The 19,554-nt window shown below is 40.3% G+C and overlaps 2 protein-coding genes across 3 annotated transcripts; both read left to right on the forward strand.

The window, feature by feature from the left end:
- The first annotated feature begins 1,215 nt into the window (after nt 1–1,215).
- tegt (testis enhanced gene transcript (BAX inhibitor 1)) lies at nt 1,216–11,960 on the forward strand. Its single transcript, XM_012824901.3, has 10 exons — nt 1,216–1,353; nt 2,407–2,509; nt 4,130–4,238; nt 6,232–6,352; nt 6,476–6,524; nt 7,939–8,036; nt 8,314–8,393; nt 9,406–9,506; nt 9,669–9,744; nt 9,891–11,960. Exons 2-10 carry the CDS (start codon nt 2,454–2,456, stop codon nt 9,912–9,914), a joined length of 714 nt encoding a protein of 237 aa, XP_012680355.1. The 5' UTR covers nt 1,216–1,353; nt 2,407–2,453; the 3' UTR covers nt 9,915–11,960.
- A 454-nt stretch (nt 11,961–12,414) lies between these two features.
- Nucleotides 12,415–17,588, forward strand: LOC116220542 (interleukin-5 receptor subunit alpha-like). 2 transcript variants are annotated; one of them, XM_031568102.1, is made up of 11 exons: nt 12,415–12,860; nt 13,359–13,492; nt 13,904–14,010; nt 14,105–14,231; nt 14,466–14,583; nt 14,748–14,932; nt 15,155–15,306; nt 15,592–15,733; nt 16,466–16,588; nt 16,832–16,904; nt 17,055–17,588. In XM_031568102.1, exons 2-11 carry the CDS (start codon nt 13,399–13,401, stop codon nt 17,098–17,100), a joined length of 1,167 nt encoding a protein of 388 aa, XP_031423962.1. In that variant the 5' UTR covers nt 12,415–12,860; nt 13,359–13,398; the 3' UTR covers nt 17,101–17,588. The 2 variants fall into 2 exon arrangements, with proteins under 2 accessions (XP_031423962.1, XP_031423961.1); XM_031568101.1 differs by having other exon boundaries at nt 16,466–16,583.
- The last annotated feature ends 1,966 nt before the right edge of the window (nt 17,589–19,554 follow it).

Below are 19,554 nucleotides of genomic sequence, written 5' to 3' on the forward strand. Positions count from 1 at the left end.
GGACATCACTGACATGCACTACGCAGCTTTATGTTTATTACTGTTTTTATTGTTTGTTTTTTGTACACACTGCACTGTCGCTCATACAGTATGATCGACTGGCACTTTGTGTGCAGTGCATGCTATCCATCCACTGCACTAATCTACAGTAGCTACAGACAAACTTCAGACTTGACGGGGCTCATTAATATAGCTTACACAAGTTTTGCACGGAGCGGAACATGTTCATCATCCACGACTTGGAAGGGAAGATAAAAATATAACTTGCGATAGCTTCAAGAGGACATTGGGCCTGTAGAAGGAGGATGACCGGTGTGTTGAGGCTGGCAGTGTTCCAGTTTGGTTTTCCAGTGTTGTAGGTGTATAGTCAGACGTCTGCCCTGTCCAGCCGTAAGCTCATCTAGCCTACAGGATGTTTGGACGTGCCTGCCAGCCTATAGTCTAAATAAATGTTCTATTTTTCAAAATTACTCTTGAATTCATCTACTGATGACATGATGACTGTGTAGGTCGATTAGTGTGCAGCATCAGAATCAGATAGACTACAGGCCTAATTCACTGTAGACCTGCATTAGTTGTTTGTCTAGATATGGCATAAAAGTAACCATCAATTGCAATCATAGCCTAGTTTGTTAACTAGTGCTTCTGGTTAAGCCTACAATGCCTACAAATATACGATTATTGTTAATGTTCTTCCAGAGTTCAGTAAATACCCTAATATATGTCAAGCCTAGCCTACTTCTCAGGCTAACCCCCCCCCACATGACAACTAGCGTATCAGACAACACCATCACCTAGGCATAATTCAGATATGATATCACGACTAACACCAATTGTTTATTCAATTTTTTTTATCCAACTAAAACAGAAAAATGGAAAAGCTGGTTCATTGTCCCAAATTTTAATTAGCCAATTCTGGAGAAAAAAAATCGGAAACTATGGATATTTGAACTCAATATGTTCCAAATATTCGCTTGTGAATGGAAAATTGAACTGATACGCTTTACACGGACCAGATAGCGACACATTTCAGTGCAAAACATATCATTGCTAGAAACCTGAAGAGTTTATGTCAAAGGCAAAAAATAAAATACATAATTTTTTCAATGCAAATTGACAAATTGAAATAAATGTCACAATGTGGTGAGACTTACGTTTTGTTACATCACTCTAGTTTGTGGGTGTGTTCCACCGTCCAACTGTGATGTCAGCACGTACACTCTAAACATACGTGTCAAACTCAGAAGACGGTGAAGAACAACAGACGGGAGCAACAGTCGAAAGTGGATTTGTTGAACAGGCCTTTTTCTTCCGCGGAAGTAATCTTCGTCACAAGCTAAAATCGGACTCTTTGTAAGCACTTTTTAAGAACAACTTGTGTTCTGTAAATGGTTAGAATTTGTTCTGCCTGGCTGGCATGACTCGTACATGTAGAAGAAAGGAGGATCACGAATTCCTTTGCTAGCTTGCTAACACTTGCTACCCGTTAGCTAGGGTTGGCTAACGTGACTTGACAACCATAGTTAACGAGCCAACCTAACCAGTAAATAGAAGTTAATGTCCGATTTACTAGTTTAATTTGCAAGGTAATCTTCAATCGCGCCAGATCTGCTAAAAAGGGGGTTCTGCTCGACAATGCATCTATTAAGTCAATGACATGTTAGCTAGCTAGTTAGCTTGCAAAGCGAGCGGTGGAACTGTTTATGGTTTCGTTTTTAGGTATCGATAACGTTCTTTTTACCACATAGAATCTTGACGGAAGTGATGGTGTCTTTTTTAACCTAATGGTAGCTAGCATGTGCAGGCTATTATGTTTATCTTGTCGATTGGCAAACAACTGCTTCTGCAACGTTAGTACAAACATTAGCTTGTGTATTGCTCAATAAATTCCACCCAGGCCGATTTAGAGTATCGGTGAATATTAACTTCACTCTTTACCATTGCCTATAAATTAAGTATAGTTTCAAGTGTTTAACTAACTCAATGTTACATTTTTACTGATGGACTAAGAGACTGCGGCTAGATAACTTTCTAAATCCGGTCGCTACTGCTACGCTTAGAGAGGGAGACCATGGTATTTTTATCCCAGGCCTTCTGGACCAGTCCAGCTTTCCACAGAAATCATAGCTCTTGCCCGTTGCACTTATGTTATCGAAACGCGATTCATTGAAACGCGTCCTTGTGTAAGTGTACGATACTACCAATGTGCGTTTCCAGGTTCAGGTGTCTGATCTGCTTAAGTATGCTTGATCTCCTTAAGAGAAGTGGGTCAAGAAAGTTAGCTCAGGCAAAAGCATGCCATAGCTTTCAAGCCTTGAATGACATAGCAAGTTAAACCAGTTCCATGCTATATGATCCAGTCCAGTATACAAATGTAAATATGTTTTTTTGTTCCTCTGTCTCCAGCTTGCTTCATTTCTACTTGGGTGAACTTGCCCTGAAGGAATACCAAGATGAATGTGTTTGACCGCAGCATCAACTTTGATGCCCTTTTTAAACTCTCTCAAATGTAAGTGTGATCTTGTTATTAACAGTGATCAAATCATAACACTTACACGTTACACTTATCTTTTTTCTCACTAGGAAAAGGCCCCAAGTATATAAACCACCATGTCATATGTATTTTAAGTCTAGACCCTTAGTGGCACTAATTATGCTTCCGAAACTAGTTAATTTTTAATGTCATAGTGAACAGCATGCATTTTTTTCAGACGAGATCAGTTACCTGCCTCAAAAGGTGGAGGATGTAGCCTAACCTTGCTTTAAAAACTCAATAATGACTCTGCCATCTTTCTAAGAGGAGAGAACCAGCTACACATGGCTAGCTAGATCGACTAATATTTGCACTCCTTGTTTGATTACATTACATCAGTGCCTGGACTTCACCACTGTCAACAGATTACACCAACTGATTACCAATCGAGGGGTTTGATAGACAGATGAGCATGTCAATGTAACATGTTCTTGTCCAGTAATTTACTGAGGGATGGATGCATTGGTGATACTGAAGGCCCTAACGGATACATTCTTCAGCGGCCGGTATGGTTGACCGATTGGTCATTGCGCGCACAACGGTGACGTCAACACAGCACCAAAACCTTTTATGCCCGCCCTTGGTCCACTGGAAAGTAAAATGCGCCGAATTAGAGCACAGTGGGATATACATGACAGTTACTGTATCACCAGTATTCATTTGTTGATTAACCGCTGGAAGCAGCAATAGCAACTTAAGGTTAATGTAACTTGTTATGGTAGCAAAAGACGGTCTCAGCTGTATTGGAACAGTGTTTTTTTTTCTAGTGAATTTCATCAGGGAAAGTTTTGGCACAGCCTTTCAATGCCTAGTTTTGACCCTCAGATCTCCATCTGGCAAGTAATGTTAGTAAATCAAACAAACATTTGAGCCATCTGGGAATCCCTATGCTTCTGCATTGAAGGGTCATAAAGATGCACCGATACAGACGGAACTGCGAGTCGTGTCTCCAGCTCGTTCATTTTGCATATTCGCCACCTCACATGTCAGGTCACAAAAATTGAGAGGTGCACAACCAGCCGAAATGACACAACTTGCAAGGACGAGTAAGGCAGGTATAAATGTAGTCTTCATTTGTTTACCAAATTTTGTGCGATTAAGTTAGCCCCACCCTACCGAAAGGATCATTTCTATGCTGGATAGTGATGGAGTCTGCTTCGCAATTGGCTATAGAGAAAGTTAGACAAAGATAGATGAGATGATTTTTATTTATTAATTTTTTTGTCTGGATTTTTAGAATAGTTAGATAAACAGCTGAGGCTTTGCTGGCTGGCTTCGTTGACACAGACTAATGATTACATGCTCTGTCCCGTTCTATATTTGCATGGCCTGGCCATATTTATGACTCGCAGAGTGGAAATAAGTGTCTGATAGCCTCAACCAAAAACCAGCTTTGACTGGAACAGAATTTAAATAGGAGCTAATATAGTTCACTCGGTTATAATAAAACCACCTATTCCTCTCTCCCTGTTGAACACTCTTTTTTTTATTATTATTATTATTTCTTACACTCTCTGTGTTTGCCCTCATTTTTCCTTCTTTTTCTAATTTTGTGTATCTTCTGATTTCTTTCTCTCTCACTCTCTTTCACTCCAGCTCTCGCTCTACACAGCAGCACCTGAAGAATGTCTACTCCTGCCTGGCCATGTGTATGTTTGTGGCGTCAGCTGGAGCCTACGTGCATGTCGTCACCAGGTTCTTCCAGGTACGGCCTCACTTTATGGACCAGGCACTTGTAGATTACACCTCAGCGAGGAGTAATATTTTAACCCAAATAACTTGTTTTTACTACGTTGGGTTAAAGTCGAGATTAATACATATAAAATATACATGTAATATATATATTTTTGGAACTTTACATTCATAATTATGTACCATTCTAGTTGTGGTGTAGATGAAATGTGAAAACCAAAGGAATGGTAATACCTTAAAAAAAGGCCAGTCTTGAGAAATGTTGTGGAAGTAATGCGTGGCATGTGCATTTTCTATTGTGAAGGACACTACTTGAATGAATATGTGAGTGTTTGTGTTTGAACCTTGAAAGGTGTGTGTGTGCGTGTGTGTGTGTGAGCTGTATCACTAACAATAGCCACACAAGATGTTGCGTTTCTTCATCTGAAAATTAAACTTCACTACTAGTGTCTCACAGAATGAGTGATTTATTAGAAGACTCAGTGCTTACTGGATCATCTAGCTGTAAGTCATTGCCAAGTCTTACAGAGCACCTTTCTAGCTTAACATGAGTGCTCCTAGCTGGTACAAAAGGAAACACAACTTGTGACCACTTCTGTCCCGGCTTAAGTTGTACTGAACGTCACTGTAAACCAGAGGTGTCAAACATACAGGGGTCCAGCTCGGCCCGCCGGGTGACTTTGCTAAGTGTGAAAATTACAGAAAGAATGAATTGCATTTCTATAAAAGTAGCTTTTCTTAATAAATTTCAAGGGTTGTGAATCAGAATGTCTCTTAAGGATATGTAGGTTTATGAGTACAAATGTTTTGTAATTTTTTTTAATCGATCCACTAATTGCTTCAAAAACAGCGTAAATGCGATGTCTGCTTCGGAGGCAGAAGTGCTCATTGCCACAGGCAGCAGCGCTGGCTGCTCGCTTTATTCCCCGGTGGGCCGACGGGGTTTGGGCCGGTCCATTATATCCACGTCAATCTAAATGGTCTGAAGGCAGAAAATGTGCGCGGGGGGAAGGGGCGCGGCGGCGACTAGTGATCCACCCTGACAACTTCACAGTTTCAAGTGTTATAGGCAGAATATGTGCGCAGGGGGAGGGGGTGTGTCGGCGGTTACAAACATGAAAAAAAGTTACGCCACTGCTCCCGGCCACTTTTTTCCCCCAGTCTGCCCCTGGGTCTGGCTCACTTGAGATCAAAGTGGGCAGTATGTGGCCCCTTAACTAAAATGAGTTTGACACCCCTGCTGTAGACTGTTGTAAAACTGATATGTAAATGCAGTCTGCAGTTATTGTGGCTTGGGTTCTGCTGGAGATGTGACCGATTTAGTCGTGTGTCATTTATCTGTTGCATCTCTTTACGCCCTTTGAAATATGATGTGGAAATACAGAAAACCAGCATCAGTGAAGTTCCCAATTTCAGACCATTTTGCACCACAAATATTCTTTTTTGTTTTTTCAACAATCAGTGGTATATTTAGCACCTGGCTGTGCCTCTGGCCACATACACTATATGGACAAAACCCGTTTTTCAGTGTTTGGGCTGGGCCCCTTATCTTAGGGCAATCTTAATGCTTCAGCATACCAAGACATTTTGGACAATGCTATGCTTCCAACTTTGTGGCAACAGTTTGGGGAAGGCCCTTTTCTATTCCAACATGACTGTGCCCCAGTGCACAAAGCAAGGACTATACAGACATGGTTTGATTAGTTTGGTGTGGAAGAACTTGACTGGCCCGTACAAAGCCCTGATCTCAACCACATCGAGCACCTTTGGGGTGAAGGATTGCGAGCCAGGACTTCTCATCCAACATCAGTGCCTGACCCCATTAATGCTCTACAGAATGAATGGGCACCAATTCCCACAGAAACACTCCAAAATCTTGTGGAAAGCCTTCCAAGAAGAGTGGAAGCTGTTATAGCTGCAAAAGAGGGACCAATTCAGGTGTCCAAATACTTTTGTCCATATAAGTGTATTGCACGTGGTTAATTTACTTATCTTGTTCCCCATAGGCCGGCATCCTGTCCATGCTGGGTTCGCTGGCTTTGATTGGCTGGCTGGCCATAACTCCGCACACTCCGCAGACAGAGCAGAAAAGACTGGCCATCCTGGCCGGCTTCGCCTTCTTCACAGGTGAGACTGACCCCTGCCCCTGCCTCCAGCAGGCTCATTATTAAGTATGTTGTGCATAGGGCTTCTGGTTAGCAGCTACTCAACCTGTGTCTCAAATATCGTCTTCCTTTCCCACTTCTGTAGGAATTGGTCTGGGTCCTGCTATGGATTATGTTCTCACCGTTAACCCAAGGTAAGAGTGGAGTGAAATTTCATGGGGTTGTGTGAGGCCAGCTTGTTGGCTGTGAATACACCATATACACACCTATCTGATTTTCTTTATTTCTAAATCGAATCAACTTGAAAAGCGCACCATTTTCCAGTTTGCCTCAATGCTGTTTACTTCAACCTCGTGGGTTAGATTAGTGTACAATATTTGAACTCGGTTACACTCAGAAGATCTTCAGCCAACCAAAATCTCTCAATGTCTGTGCTGTTATCTAGACTTTAAAGACCCACGGGCAAATTCAGTATGTGACATGGTTGGTGTCAATGCAAAAAGTTGTCCAGCATAATATCCAAAATGGTAATTTGATCATGGTAACAAAGGAAAGGTCCCCACACTGGTATTGCTCAGACACCTGGGGTCAGGAAGCAAACTGAGGTGTGAGTGACTGCAACTAATCATAGTATGGGAATGGGGGTAGGCCATTGAGAACCATCTCAGGCAGCAGGTCAGAGAAACCTGATTATCATACAGAACAACAAAAGGTTGCCAGACCTGTCTGCATTAGAAGCCTAGCTCATTTACATGAAAAGACTAGGAGGTGTCTTAAACAGTATATGTGGCTAGAGTTGGAGATGCTTGTTGTTCAGACCTGCACCACGTAATTCTGGTGTATGTTCTGCGTGCTTCCTTTCTGCGCTTAACTGGAAAAAAGACAGATTGCTGCATCAACCACAAAAGAAACTTCCCTTTTCTTACCACATAGTTACTGGTGCATAGCCCCCACCCTCACCTTTACAAGGTTTGGTGTTCATAAGCACAAATGTAGAAGGAAACTACTCCGCTTCTGTAGGCTGCATCATGACCTCGCTGGTAACTTCATGAACTTGTGTGATACATTGGGGTTAACTTCAGGGCAGTGTCAACAGCACCCTCCTCCTGCAGGGAATCAGACCAGAGTCCACTTAAGCTTATCTGCCATGTATCTGTCTGGTCGGTTCTAAGGTTCACTAATGATGCGTGAGGAAGTCAGCAGAGGCCATGTGCTCAGGTTACACCCGTCACGTGCCACTTTACAACTTCACAGAAGAGAATGGTCTTGTGTTTCTGCATTGGCATGTGTAGTAAAGCCTTTGTGTTGATATGCCAGTATTCAGACCTATGATGGCTGGAGGAGTAGAGTAGAGTCACGTTCTTCCGGTCCACTGTGGACACAGACTGAGCACTGACACCCCTCCTCATTCCTAGCTTTTTTTTTTCTCAAACTGAAGTCAATGAGGCAATATTGTCTAAGAGTGGATAGAGGACATGCCGAAGTCCATCTTCTCCATCAGATGTATCACTAACGTAATGGAAAGCACAACGGAAGTAGATGTGGGATGGGTCCATTTTGAAACAAGGCATAGTGCAAATTGGATGGTTTCTCTCTTTCTCTGTGTAGCATCATTGTAACCGCCTTCCTGGGCACCTCCATCATCTTCGTCTGCTTCACCCTGAGTGCCCTCTATGCTCAGCGCAGGAGCTACCTGTTCCTGGGAGGTAAGCAAACACATACGTCACCTCACACACATGCAGTTGCTTCTATGGAAAACGCCAGTACAATGGAGATAATTTACTTACAACCACCAAGTGGAACTGGAAAAAGTCTGACATCATGCCTGAGTCTGGACAGTGATAAAACCATGCAGTATCTACATACAGTGTATATATACACAATCTGATACACATCCACAATGCTGTGTTACTATCAGACCAGCTCCTTTGCTGCTTTTACTGGTAGCTATGTGTTGTACACCTCTGCTCTTTCCTCATACAGGCTCTCTGATGTCTGGCCTGTCTATTCTTCTGTTGGTATCTTTCCTCAACATGTTCGTCGGCTCTGTTATGCTTTTCAAGGTAGGAGACCTTCACACCTCTGTGTCACCATTTCTGCTGCCACTGACACAAAGCAAAGCGGTGTGCCTTCATAACAGCTGTTTTTGTTTGTTGAACTAGATGTCTAGATTCTGGTTGCTCTGATTGAACATGATGCGCTGAAGACAATGTCTCTTATATTTTCGAATGCATCATCTCAGTGCGAAAGTATTAACGAAGCACAGAATTTTCCAAGTGACGGGCAAACCTGCCCATCTGTTACACTGCCTGCACATCACACTGTAAAGGGATGGCGCTGTCTCCTACTAGGTCAGAAGCAGTGGTTAGCAACATGTGTTTACAGCCGCTGAAGGTGGAAATACAGGATGGCGTGTTACCATAGTGCTGTCCTCTTGGGGGCTCTCTTGTGTTGTGTTGCTGTGTCACGTGTCCCATAGATTCAGATTAAATGCTGAATGCGCTCTTTGCAGAACAGTAGAGTATATCAGAGTAGAATCGATTTGAAGGGTGGCCTGTGTGTGTGTGTGTGTGGGGGGGGGGGGGGCTTTATGAGAGGGGGGCGGTCCAACATGTTCAGAGGCTAAAAAAACTGAAATTGATTCAAACTAATTGTGACATTTGTCTTTGTTGGTATTTGGTCCTTTCAAATATTAATAAAGTTATGTTTGCAATTAAACAGGAACTGATGGAGGAGGCCTTGGGATGGTACAGTGTAGTATTACTGGTTATTACTGATAGTTTGCACAGAAGGGTTTACACAGGAAGTTAGATTATTTGGGTTCATGTCCCTGGTTTGGGGACTTTCCAGAGTCTAGACAGCACTCTTATCTGACACATTTGCATCACTTTGAAATGTTGTGTCCTGTGGTGACACGCAAAGCCAGTCTGTGCTCAGTCCTCCTTTAAGAGATTAAATCATAAAATGTTCCATTGACTGATAGGTGGTGTCATCTGAATGTTTATGTGCATAGGCCCGTGTGAAACTTGCCTTTGAAGCATGCTCGGTTTTGTAATATTGTTTTCCCCTACCTAGGCCCATGTGTACCTTGGTCTGGCCATCATGTGTGGATTTGTGCTTTTCGACACTCAACTCATCATCGAGAAAGCTGAGATGGGAGACAAGGATTACATCTGGTGTGTGACCTATTTAATACCTCTCTAAATTTGAAGGGGGGGAGGGAGTGTCTGGGCTCAGTAAATATTACATATTAAATACATGCAGATATCTCTTACTGCCTTAAATTCCTACTGATGATACTCTTGTTGATGATATGAAATGTTTGATGATGTCCTCAGGCACTGCGTGGATCTGTTCCTGGACTTTGTGACCATCTTCAGGAAGCTCTTGGTCATTCTGGCAATGAATGAGAAGGTATGGGGTATTGGTATGATATTATAGAGGAAGATAAGAGGTGGTTAATGTATTTGTTAGTTTATCAATGTATTATTTTACAGGTAAATAGATTGATTTGGTTGGATGTATTGATTAATTTTTGTTTTGTTTATTTCCCGGTGAAGGAAAAGAAGAAAGAGAAGAAGTAGAGAGCACTGGAATTAGGGCCAATAAAGACACACCTGTGAGCTGAGATGGCATCAGAGAACACTGCTGGTGCAATCACTTGACTGCTTTATCAAAAATGTCATTCTTCTGAATTACTTAAATATAGTGTCTTAATTTTCTTCATTGATAGGATTTGGGTTTTGGCTTTGGACTAAGGTTGGTAACTTTGAGACTAGATGTAATGGTGTGTAAAGGTCCCTGTGCTGTAGCATTTTGAAGTTGTTTTTGAAGGGATGGTGTAAATGATGATGTGAACTAAAGCAACATTAATTGGGTAGTTTTATTATTATTATTATTATTATTTCCCCCATAGTAGGAGTTGGATTTTATGACACTTCAGAGGGGAGAGAGGAACAGAGCAGTTTTGCTTTTGAATCTAAATGATCCTGATCTGAGTAGGATGTTGATGCCTGAGATATGAAAAGAAATAAAAACCAACACCTTAATCAATTAGCATAGTTAGAGGCTTCAATTTCTTGTTTGCCACTGTATATAACATGAATGACACATTTGACAGCAATTTGGTGACCATCCAACCTTACCAATCCAACTATTAAATATTCTCAGCAGTCTCGTCTTACAATTAGCTTAACATAAATGTCTCAAACAGTGAATTCTGATATATAATGAAGGACATTAACCCTTTGTTGCCATGTGTTGTTAATAGCATTATTAATATATGTAACCTACTTATAAGACAACCAACTTTTTTTCAGCTATAAATATATATTTTTACAGATCAGTCCATAACCAATAGAATTTGCAGGCTGATTAAGAATCTGTACATTTTACAGATATGCCACCATTATCACACTCATGATTTAATTATGGAAGAGACATTCTATTTATTTGATGAAGAGTAGTTCTCTCTTGTTGGGCTACACCTGCCCCCTTTAGAATCACTGAGCACTGCCTGAGTGTTCCGAGTCCATAATCCTCTACAGTGCATTTGGGTCAAAGTTCAAACCACGACTAACCCCAACCATACCAACAATTGGTTAAGACTGTATGTTTTTACTTGTAATTGAAAGCACATAGGATCTTCAGATGCGCCAAATCTATTAAAATGTCAGTAATTCTTTATTATTTGTTGAAATTTTCTGGACTTTCTTATGTCTGTGGTTATTGTAAAGATTTCCATTGGTATAGTCCACAATGCTGAGAAAGTGATGTATATGAAATGATTCGTCTTTTTGAAAAGTGTAATGTGTTTTTTTTTGTTTTTATTTCTTCAGATGTCTATTTTGCTGTGCTTCTCTATCTTATTCAGAAATTCATTTCTACTGATTTGGATGGTGTGGAAAGAAAAATGAACATAAGTGAATTTTGCAGTAGTGCATACATTTTGTATTCTGGCTATATGAAAAATATTATGATTCGTCTTTTTCCAGCCTAAAATGTCATGCACTTTTGATCTCAGTGGGAAAGATATTGCAAAGGTCTGCCAAAATCATGCTGTCAAATATCTTTATTTTTCTTTCTGATTTGCACCATAACTCTGATGGATTTTTGCCCCCTTTGGAAACAGTTCTGTTGGCATGTCTTGTGACATTTTCCCCATCAAGATTGGTCAATCAATCTCATTGCTGTTACGCTGTAAATGTGACTAATTATGTGACGTGGTATAGTGGGTTTGAGATTTGTGCAACCACCACTTCGTCACTGTATATAGGAACTGGTCACCACAGCGGTTTCCTTTTTTCGGGTTGTAAAGTAGACCTACGAATAGTTTTTGATACCAACCCAACTTAGCCCTGTTTCACAAACCAGTAGAAATCAGTCATCGTCTCAGTCAGAAGGCTTTGTTTTCTTAGAAAGTGCCAATTACAACACAAGTTTACCAAACCATCAGCAAATTACTAATTAACTGTAGAATCAACTTTCACAGAACAATGCATATCTTATACTGTGAAGATAATCCTTATTATTTTTTTGATTTTATTTGCTTTTCCAAGGGTTGCTGTTGTAATTCAGCTAAGTTAATGTAAGAATTAAAATTTGTTAAAATAAACTTTGATTACATGAAACCTGTGTCATATTATCACAAATGTCCGTTTAGCTCAAACGTGAACAATCTTTCCTGAAACCGAAAAGAAATTGTGGACTATACCTTTCAAATGGATCTGTTTCTTCCCTCAAACACAGTCAACAGTGTATCAGGGATGTCCTCCACAAAGAGATGGTTCCTCAATAAAGTACTAAAAGCGTGAAAGGTTCTTCATAGGTTCTGCTGGGTCATGGTGCAATCACTTAGACATGCCTGAATGGCCTTCTCATTGTTTTACCGCGAGGTCCCTCCATGATGGTGGAATTTAGTTATAGTTACAGTACATTTAGTTATTTAGTCATATGTGTTGTATATCTCAGTATCTGAAAATGCTACGTCACACTTTGAAAATTAATGCGAGGGTACCTTATTTAGAGTTGACATTATTTTATATAATTATAAAAAATTTCTCATTTGACATAAATGCTCTACACTGAGGTCAAACTGGCTTTGCAGCAATTATGAAACAATTTACAAGGAAGCTTTAAGAGGTCATCATATGCCTGTTTTTCCACAAGTTGTCATGGTTCCTTGGGGTCTCAATGAAATGTCTGTAACATACTTGAGTGAAAATACCACCCTTCTCACCCTGTCTTGGGTTTTTATATCTTACAACACCTCGCCCCCTTCTTTCCAAAGAATAGATGGTGTGTTAGTTAGCACATTTGTTTAAAACAAAAACTCCACCTGAAGACTGGCACCTATCTTATTGCAATCACCTGACACATACGTAACTGGGGGGGGTAGGATGTGTGTGGTTTCCTGCCTGTTAAAAAACACGTCTTTCACCACCTCCTCATATCTGTCCTCACAACTGCATTGGAATCAACTATTGCTGTCATCTCATCAGGACAGCACTAAGCCTCGGCATATCCCAAAGGTAAGCAGTTTTCAGAGTTATGCTTTAATGAAAACTCAAGTGTTGCCACTATCAAAGGAGAGTGCACATAGATGAGGGACTATGAAGAGCTGATGGTTGGGAACATAGCTGCATTCCTCAGACCGAAGAGTTTTGTGTTCATCATCCAGAGTCTGAAAGGGTACACTGAATTATTCAAGGCAAACCTTGTACATACTTCAGCACCTATAAAACCTATTTTCAGTTTCAAGACTGTGAGGTGTGACTTTTACTGCCTTGTACTGACAGAGTACGTTGCGATGATAGTAATGATGGTGATGTGGAACTGTAAATGTCATTTTTGAATGTCATTGCTATAGTACTCTGTTGTAGTTCACGTGACATTCAGGTCACTCCTTTCACACACAGTATCTCTGGAGTGTTTGACTTAAAGTGATGTTTATACCAGAAACCAGTGTTCAGAGATATTTTTAGAGATGGCAGTAATATCCATGTTAACCATGCAGTGCTTTTGTCCAGGTAACTTTGGACAGAAAGGTTCTGGGTCAAGGACAAATTAATGTCTCTCAGATCAGACATGCTCCAGTTCTGGTCCCTCCTGCTGGGGCTACAGTGGGGTACCATGTTCACCCAGGCAGCAGACTCAGAGGCAGGTCGGTAAAAAACTCACCTCTCAGAAAAATAGAAGTTTCTTTGGCATCTTGCAAAGTGTTTCACTTACAATCTTCTGAAGGAGGGTTTTTGGACAGATCACCTTTTTAAATCCTTTTTGCTTTATAGCAGTTTCTATCTCAGTTTCTTAGCAGTTCGTCGGCATTCAAATAGAAAAGACTGTCAAACCCTTTTGAGCACATAATGGGAGTTTTGAAGAGGTTATGGCACTTTCTAGGAATCAGTAAAAGCAATGAGCACGAGGTGCCCTTTACAAACTGTATGATACTTGTAACTTATAATATAATGATAGAATTCTAACTAAAGGTCAATTACCATGAGTCATCCGTGCATCAAATACACTATGATTTTTCCATTTCCTTTAATATGAGTAATAACTGTACTATTTACAGGCAAATGTATCTCTTCTACAAGCCTGCCTTTAAGTGAAGAGTACTACGAGGCTCTGCAAAATGTTGAAGAACAGTGTAAAAGCGATAGGTTGGAGAAAGACCAAGAGGTACAGTAACAACGATTTCTGCCTCAAAATATTTTGTGTCAAAAGAGATGACCACTCTCTTAAACTGAGTGAGAGATCTCCATGTGTGTTTCAGTTTGGAGTCAGTCTATTTGTGAGGAACGGCAGTGGACAGATGGAACATGGCAGAAGCATATATGGAGACAAGGCAAAACTAGGAGAGTCATACTGTGACTTATACAGTGGTCTTCACCTGCCTGACAGTAGGTTGATCTCCACACTTTGGTTCTGTGTACACCTAAATGAATAGTCATCTGTTCTTGCTCCCTCTTACATAGCCATGCAGAATTTCATAAACATTGAAAGCGACTGATTGTTCATCAGTTTATCACTGTTCACTGGTTGTATTTGGAGATTTTAGACTTTTAAAGAGTAACAATGAGTTGTGATTCCTGTTTGGTATTGCTCTCCATTTTTTCTCTTTGATTTTTCTTCAGGTGTTCCTCATAGGTTTTTGCTGAACATCTCTTGTTTGCTAGACTCTCAGAATGAACTAAAGTGCAGCTGGAACACAACGCACATCCCTGCTGATGCTCAGTATTCCATCGCTGGTCTGTAAGGGCCTGATACTTCTCATGGTTATGGAACTAGACGGCCTCAAGTACTTGTTGTCACTGCAAAGACATTTATCATTGTGTTGTGATGTAGTTGTTTTCATTTTTCTTCTTAAAATCACTTTATTTTCCTATTACCAAATATTCTATTGCATGCTTTTCTAGACTTTGCAATGAAGCTAAGGTCCTGATGTCCTGGAACTGTATCGTGCATCACCTAGGAAACCTCACAGGATGTCAGGGAACGACTACTGAACATCAAGACCTATCCAAAATAATTATACGGGTCAATGTGTCTGTCAGTGGATTCTGGTATATTCACACTGAATATTTTGAAACAATGTGGATTGGTGAGACGTGTTTTTAATATCTTAACTGAACCAATTATATGTCTGAAAGATAGTTAAAAGGGTAAGAGTAGACAGTTACACTTACAGTATAGTTACAGCAAGTGTCTATGAAAATACCAACACTATCATAATACACATCATTCATATTCAGTCATATTAAAATACTATTCATCTATAACTGAAAATGTGTTTAATGACAGCATAATAAAATGATTTTCATAGAAAAACTGGATTCTCCAAAGATTACAAATTCCTCTTTCAAAGACATCGGTGGAAATCGGTGCTTGGATATCCACTGGGAAAAGCCTGTATCCCGAGTAAAAACCACGATAAATGCTAAATGCTTCCTCTATGAGATCAAGATAAATGATGAAGTAAGTATATAGAAAAATCCAGTCCAGGACTGTGTAAGCAGTCAGCAAGCAAGCAAACAGTGAGCGATGGGCATGTAAAGAGTGTGACTGATCCTAACTATGGGTATGTTGTATTTATTGATATTTATATATGATGTGTTTACATGTCTGAACCTGCGGTCCCTCTCGTTCTGAGCAGAATTACTATTGCAACAACACATCATCAGTATGGTAATACTAACCTGTCTCACAACAGTCTAACAGCGGGTCAAATATAATATCTAGCCTATGTTTATATTTATGAAGGTTACAACCTTAAAAAGTGGCTCGTTGAACTACTCTGAGCAAAACACTGATCCGAGCAGAAAATACACTGTACAGATGAGAGTGAACTGGAGTAAAGATTGTTCATACTGGAGTCCCTGGAGTGATTGGAGTGAACCAATAGGTGAGAGAGTAAACACTTCTTGAACATTTCCAGACAGAAACAAAGGCTTGCAGTTGTTGCTTGTTATGTAACATTACAAATATAGATTTTTACATATGAAGTATGTATAAATAATGTTTGTTAAATAGTTACTGATCCGTATATACAGTATATTCTAACCATACCTAACTGATTAATCAAATCAAATGTTCCTGAAACTATAACTCTGTAAAGTGTTAAGGTTATGGTTTGGAAAGTCTTCACCACCCTGGTATTTTGTGATATTGTTTGTGACGAACTACGACATCATCTATATCAACTGTGAGATTGTGTTTCATATGTTAGAATGCACATTAACAGACGTCACAGAGATAAGGTCAGCTTTTCAGAAGTTTGGTGCAATCATGAAAGTCGTCACACTTAGTGAAACTGTTAGGGGTTTTCCTGAGGAGTCTTGATTATGATCAGACAGTTGCTTAATACTATTAGCAGAATTGGTTTTCGTGTAACCAGCGATTACTTCAGTGCAGCATATGCTCCAGTCCAGCCACCAGACGTGTAGCTTGTGTTTGGAAATGGAATAATAGCAGGCTAGTGCCTAAAAGATAAGGTTCACACACAAGCCTCACACTTGTGAATGATCTCGAATATGATTTTTCTACTTCTCAGTAGCATACATATCAGTGTTTAATATTCACTAACATGTCTTTTAATTTTGGTTCTTATCTGTCATGCTTGCTTATGTCTAACTAGTGGTGGGGCCGGCTGTGGGGCCTCAACCTGAATACAGCGCTTGGATGATTCTGGTCATAGCCCTTGGACTACCCATGATCCTCTTGGTCTTCCTGCTTCTTTTCTGCAAGCTCCAGAGGTATGGTGAGGTATTATTCCCCTACCAGAGCATTTGACAGAGGAGAGGATGTGGTCAATATGATGCCATCACTGAGCTAATCATGGTCAGACACAGTTGGACCATGGCAACAATAGTTGCATAATTCACTGCAGACATGAGAAGTGAACCATCAGTTTTTATACATCTGTCCGCTGTTGGTATCTGGTGAGATATCTGGTGGTGCTTTTGTTTGGAGTGCCCTACTTAATGAAATCATATTTGTTTAGGATTCTGTTCCCACCAATTCCAAGACCTCACATACGAATTAAAGCTCTTCTGGAGCAAGATGATGGCTTCCAGGTAAAGATGTGTTATGCACTGTGAAAGATTGTGTTGTAAAACTGCCTCTGACAATTGACATCATTTTCTGCACCATTAAGAGTCCAGCTGATGCACAAAATAAGCCATCCAAACGAAATGAGAAAATGTTTTTTTTTTGCATTTACACAGACAATGTCGAAAAAACCTGCTGAGGAGGTCAGTGTTGAGCGTGTGAGTGAAGTGGATATATACAAGCCATGAGCCCAGACTAATCTTGTCATTGCTGATGTCCAGAGACGCCAAAGGACATTCTTGAATTTAAGAGGGACATTAATGTACAATACAAAATATATAAACAATATGCAAAGAAACAAAGAAAATAGCCTACTTCATAAATCTTTTTTGTAGTTTTGTACCCAGTGTGAAAATGGTAACATTGATACACAAGTGTGTGAGGTTTGAAAGTGTTTGCTTAGCATGTTGACTGGTGGACTGATGTGTTATCATAGATGTAGTTCTACAGTCATATTCTATTGAATTTTGAAACGTGTAGCATGAACCATGTTCTCTTGAATTTGTAAGTGTGAATCTTTGCCGTGTGGAGCAGTTAAAGATGTCTTTTGAAAGAATTGAAAGTGTAGGCAAGTGTTCTGTATATATGTTGTTTTTCTGTGTGTTGAGAACAGTGTTTTTTATTGTAATAAATAACACATGATACTTCTAGTTCTATTTGTATTGCTTTTACTTTCGCCTGTTTACGCTCTCTTTATGACATTGTCTTTCACAACGTGTGGGATTTGGATTTCACCTATAAAAAACAATGTGCAATAGTGCGAAATTAATAATTCCAACGCACATGTACGATGTGAATTTCATTTTGATAGCGATGTGTTTCTACATGCTTGCAGTGGAAAGATTAAGCCTGTGTGATAGACGTGATAATGAAACAACTCTATGGTTTTCAGCAAGTTATGTATTTAGCAAGTGTCCATGTGTCTTAACCTCTGAAGGTTGATTCTTTAACAGGACCGTTTTACCAACTAGATTGGCATTCAGTAGAGCGCACACCTCCGTATGCGGTATCTCGCAAGGTAGGGGAAACTAAACGTGTTAACCACTGGTGGGGGCGCCCTGTGAGTCAGATGATCCGCTCCCAAATGTAACGGGTTGTTCCCTTGCCCATGCTACACCTTTGCACCGAGTTTAATGAAAATCGGGTGTTTTCCAGGAATGTCTTTGTTAGGTGAAAATTCAGCCTAGTTACCTCAGGACTCCGGAGCTGCATATAAGTATATTTATTAGACAAACAACAATTGCAATTGGGCTCACTCCCAGCACAAGGCTAGTGAAGCAAGGATAAACACATCGCACAAGGTTTATTTAGACAGAAGTTTAGTTTTCAGCAGGGATAACCACGTGGTGGATCTCTGACGTCCGAGGCAAGGATGGAAGTTTTGCAAGGTCGGAAGAAGCGTATCACCTCTGGTCTAAACATGCTCTTGTAGATATGCAGACTAAGTGGCACCTAATATTTTAAGCTGCACACACGCAGAAACACAGAAAAGCCATGTTCCTACTTACATAAGTACAGGATTCATATAAGGTAATTAATAATACAAGGTACTTGATTATTATATTCTTAAGTCATTAACAGTGTTTGGAAATTATCTCCATCAGTCTTTTATCGTTTTATCAGTTTCAATGGATAATTCAAAATCAATATCACAAATCATCTTTCTTAATTCGTCAATTATCAATTTCAATGGATAACCTCAAAATCATCACTCTGAGCTTCATCACATGGATGTTCCGAACAGAGGTCATTACTGAGCATCACTCCATATCATCATAAGTCAATCATCATATTTCTCATCATACATTTGTATACTTTGCATTTGTAGGCCAACATAGTGGGTGTCGTGTGTGTGTCATTAGCTCGCCTAGGCTTCAGATAACATTCAAACAAGGTTTCTTTGCTTTGTCCTTGAAGGCCCTGTTCCCCATCAGGCATTCTGCAGATCACATCGGCTGTTGAATATTACTGGCCAGGAAAATGTAAACAGTCTCTTCGTGGAAAGTGTGTTTGGGCAGTCTGGTTCACCCATTTCCACCATGGATGATCTTTAGGTAGGCCACATCGTGGACATTTGACCAAGACCAGTGCCTATTGTGATCAATAAGTTAACAGTACCAAAATGTAGAGTAGTGCAGTTATTATCAAAAGTTCCACACATTGTTTCATTTTTCCCTTGACTCCCCATGACTTCACAGAGATAGAACCGCCCCGCCCTCCCAGTCTCTACTAGGCTCCTCCACCCCACTGGACAGTGTTGTTTTCTTCACCAGGTTTGAGACGAAAAATTGCCAAAGGCAAAGAATCCCCTTTGTAGCTGGACTTCTGTCACAGTGGGCCGAATTTGGAAAACTGTAGAGGAAAACAGCTCCTATTCTCTGTCTCTTTCTAAGGCAGGCTTACTCGTTTACAATGTGTTAGATCAGGGGTTTTCAACTGGTTTTGTCCCAGGGACCACCATTCTGACAAGAAAGTAATCCGCGGCCCACTGATGTACCAGTGATTCCCAAAACATTCTACATTAACATTAGCAAAGCACAGGCTACCATAGACTGAATAGGTGCAGTGCCCCTACATTCTGTCAGCGTGAATCTCCTTTAGACATATTTTTCTTAT

This window comes from Clupea harengus, chromosome 5, assembly GCF_900700415.2.
Source record: "Clupea harengus chromosome 5, Ch_v2.0.2, whole genome shotgun sequence".
In the NCBI taxonomy this organism is placed as follows: Eukaryota; Metazoa; Chordata; class Actinopteri; order Clupeiformes; family Clupeidae; genus Clupea; species Clupea harengus.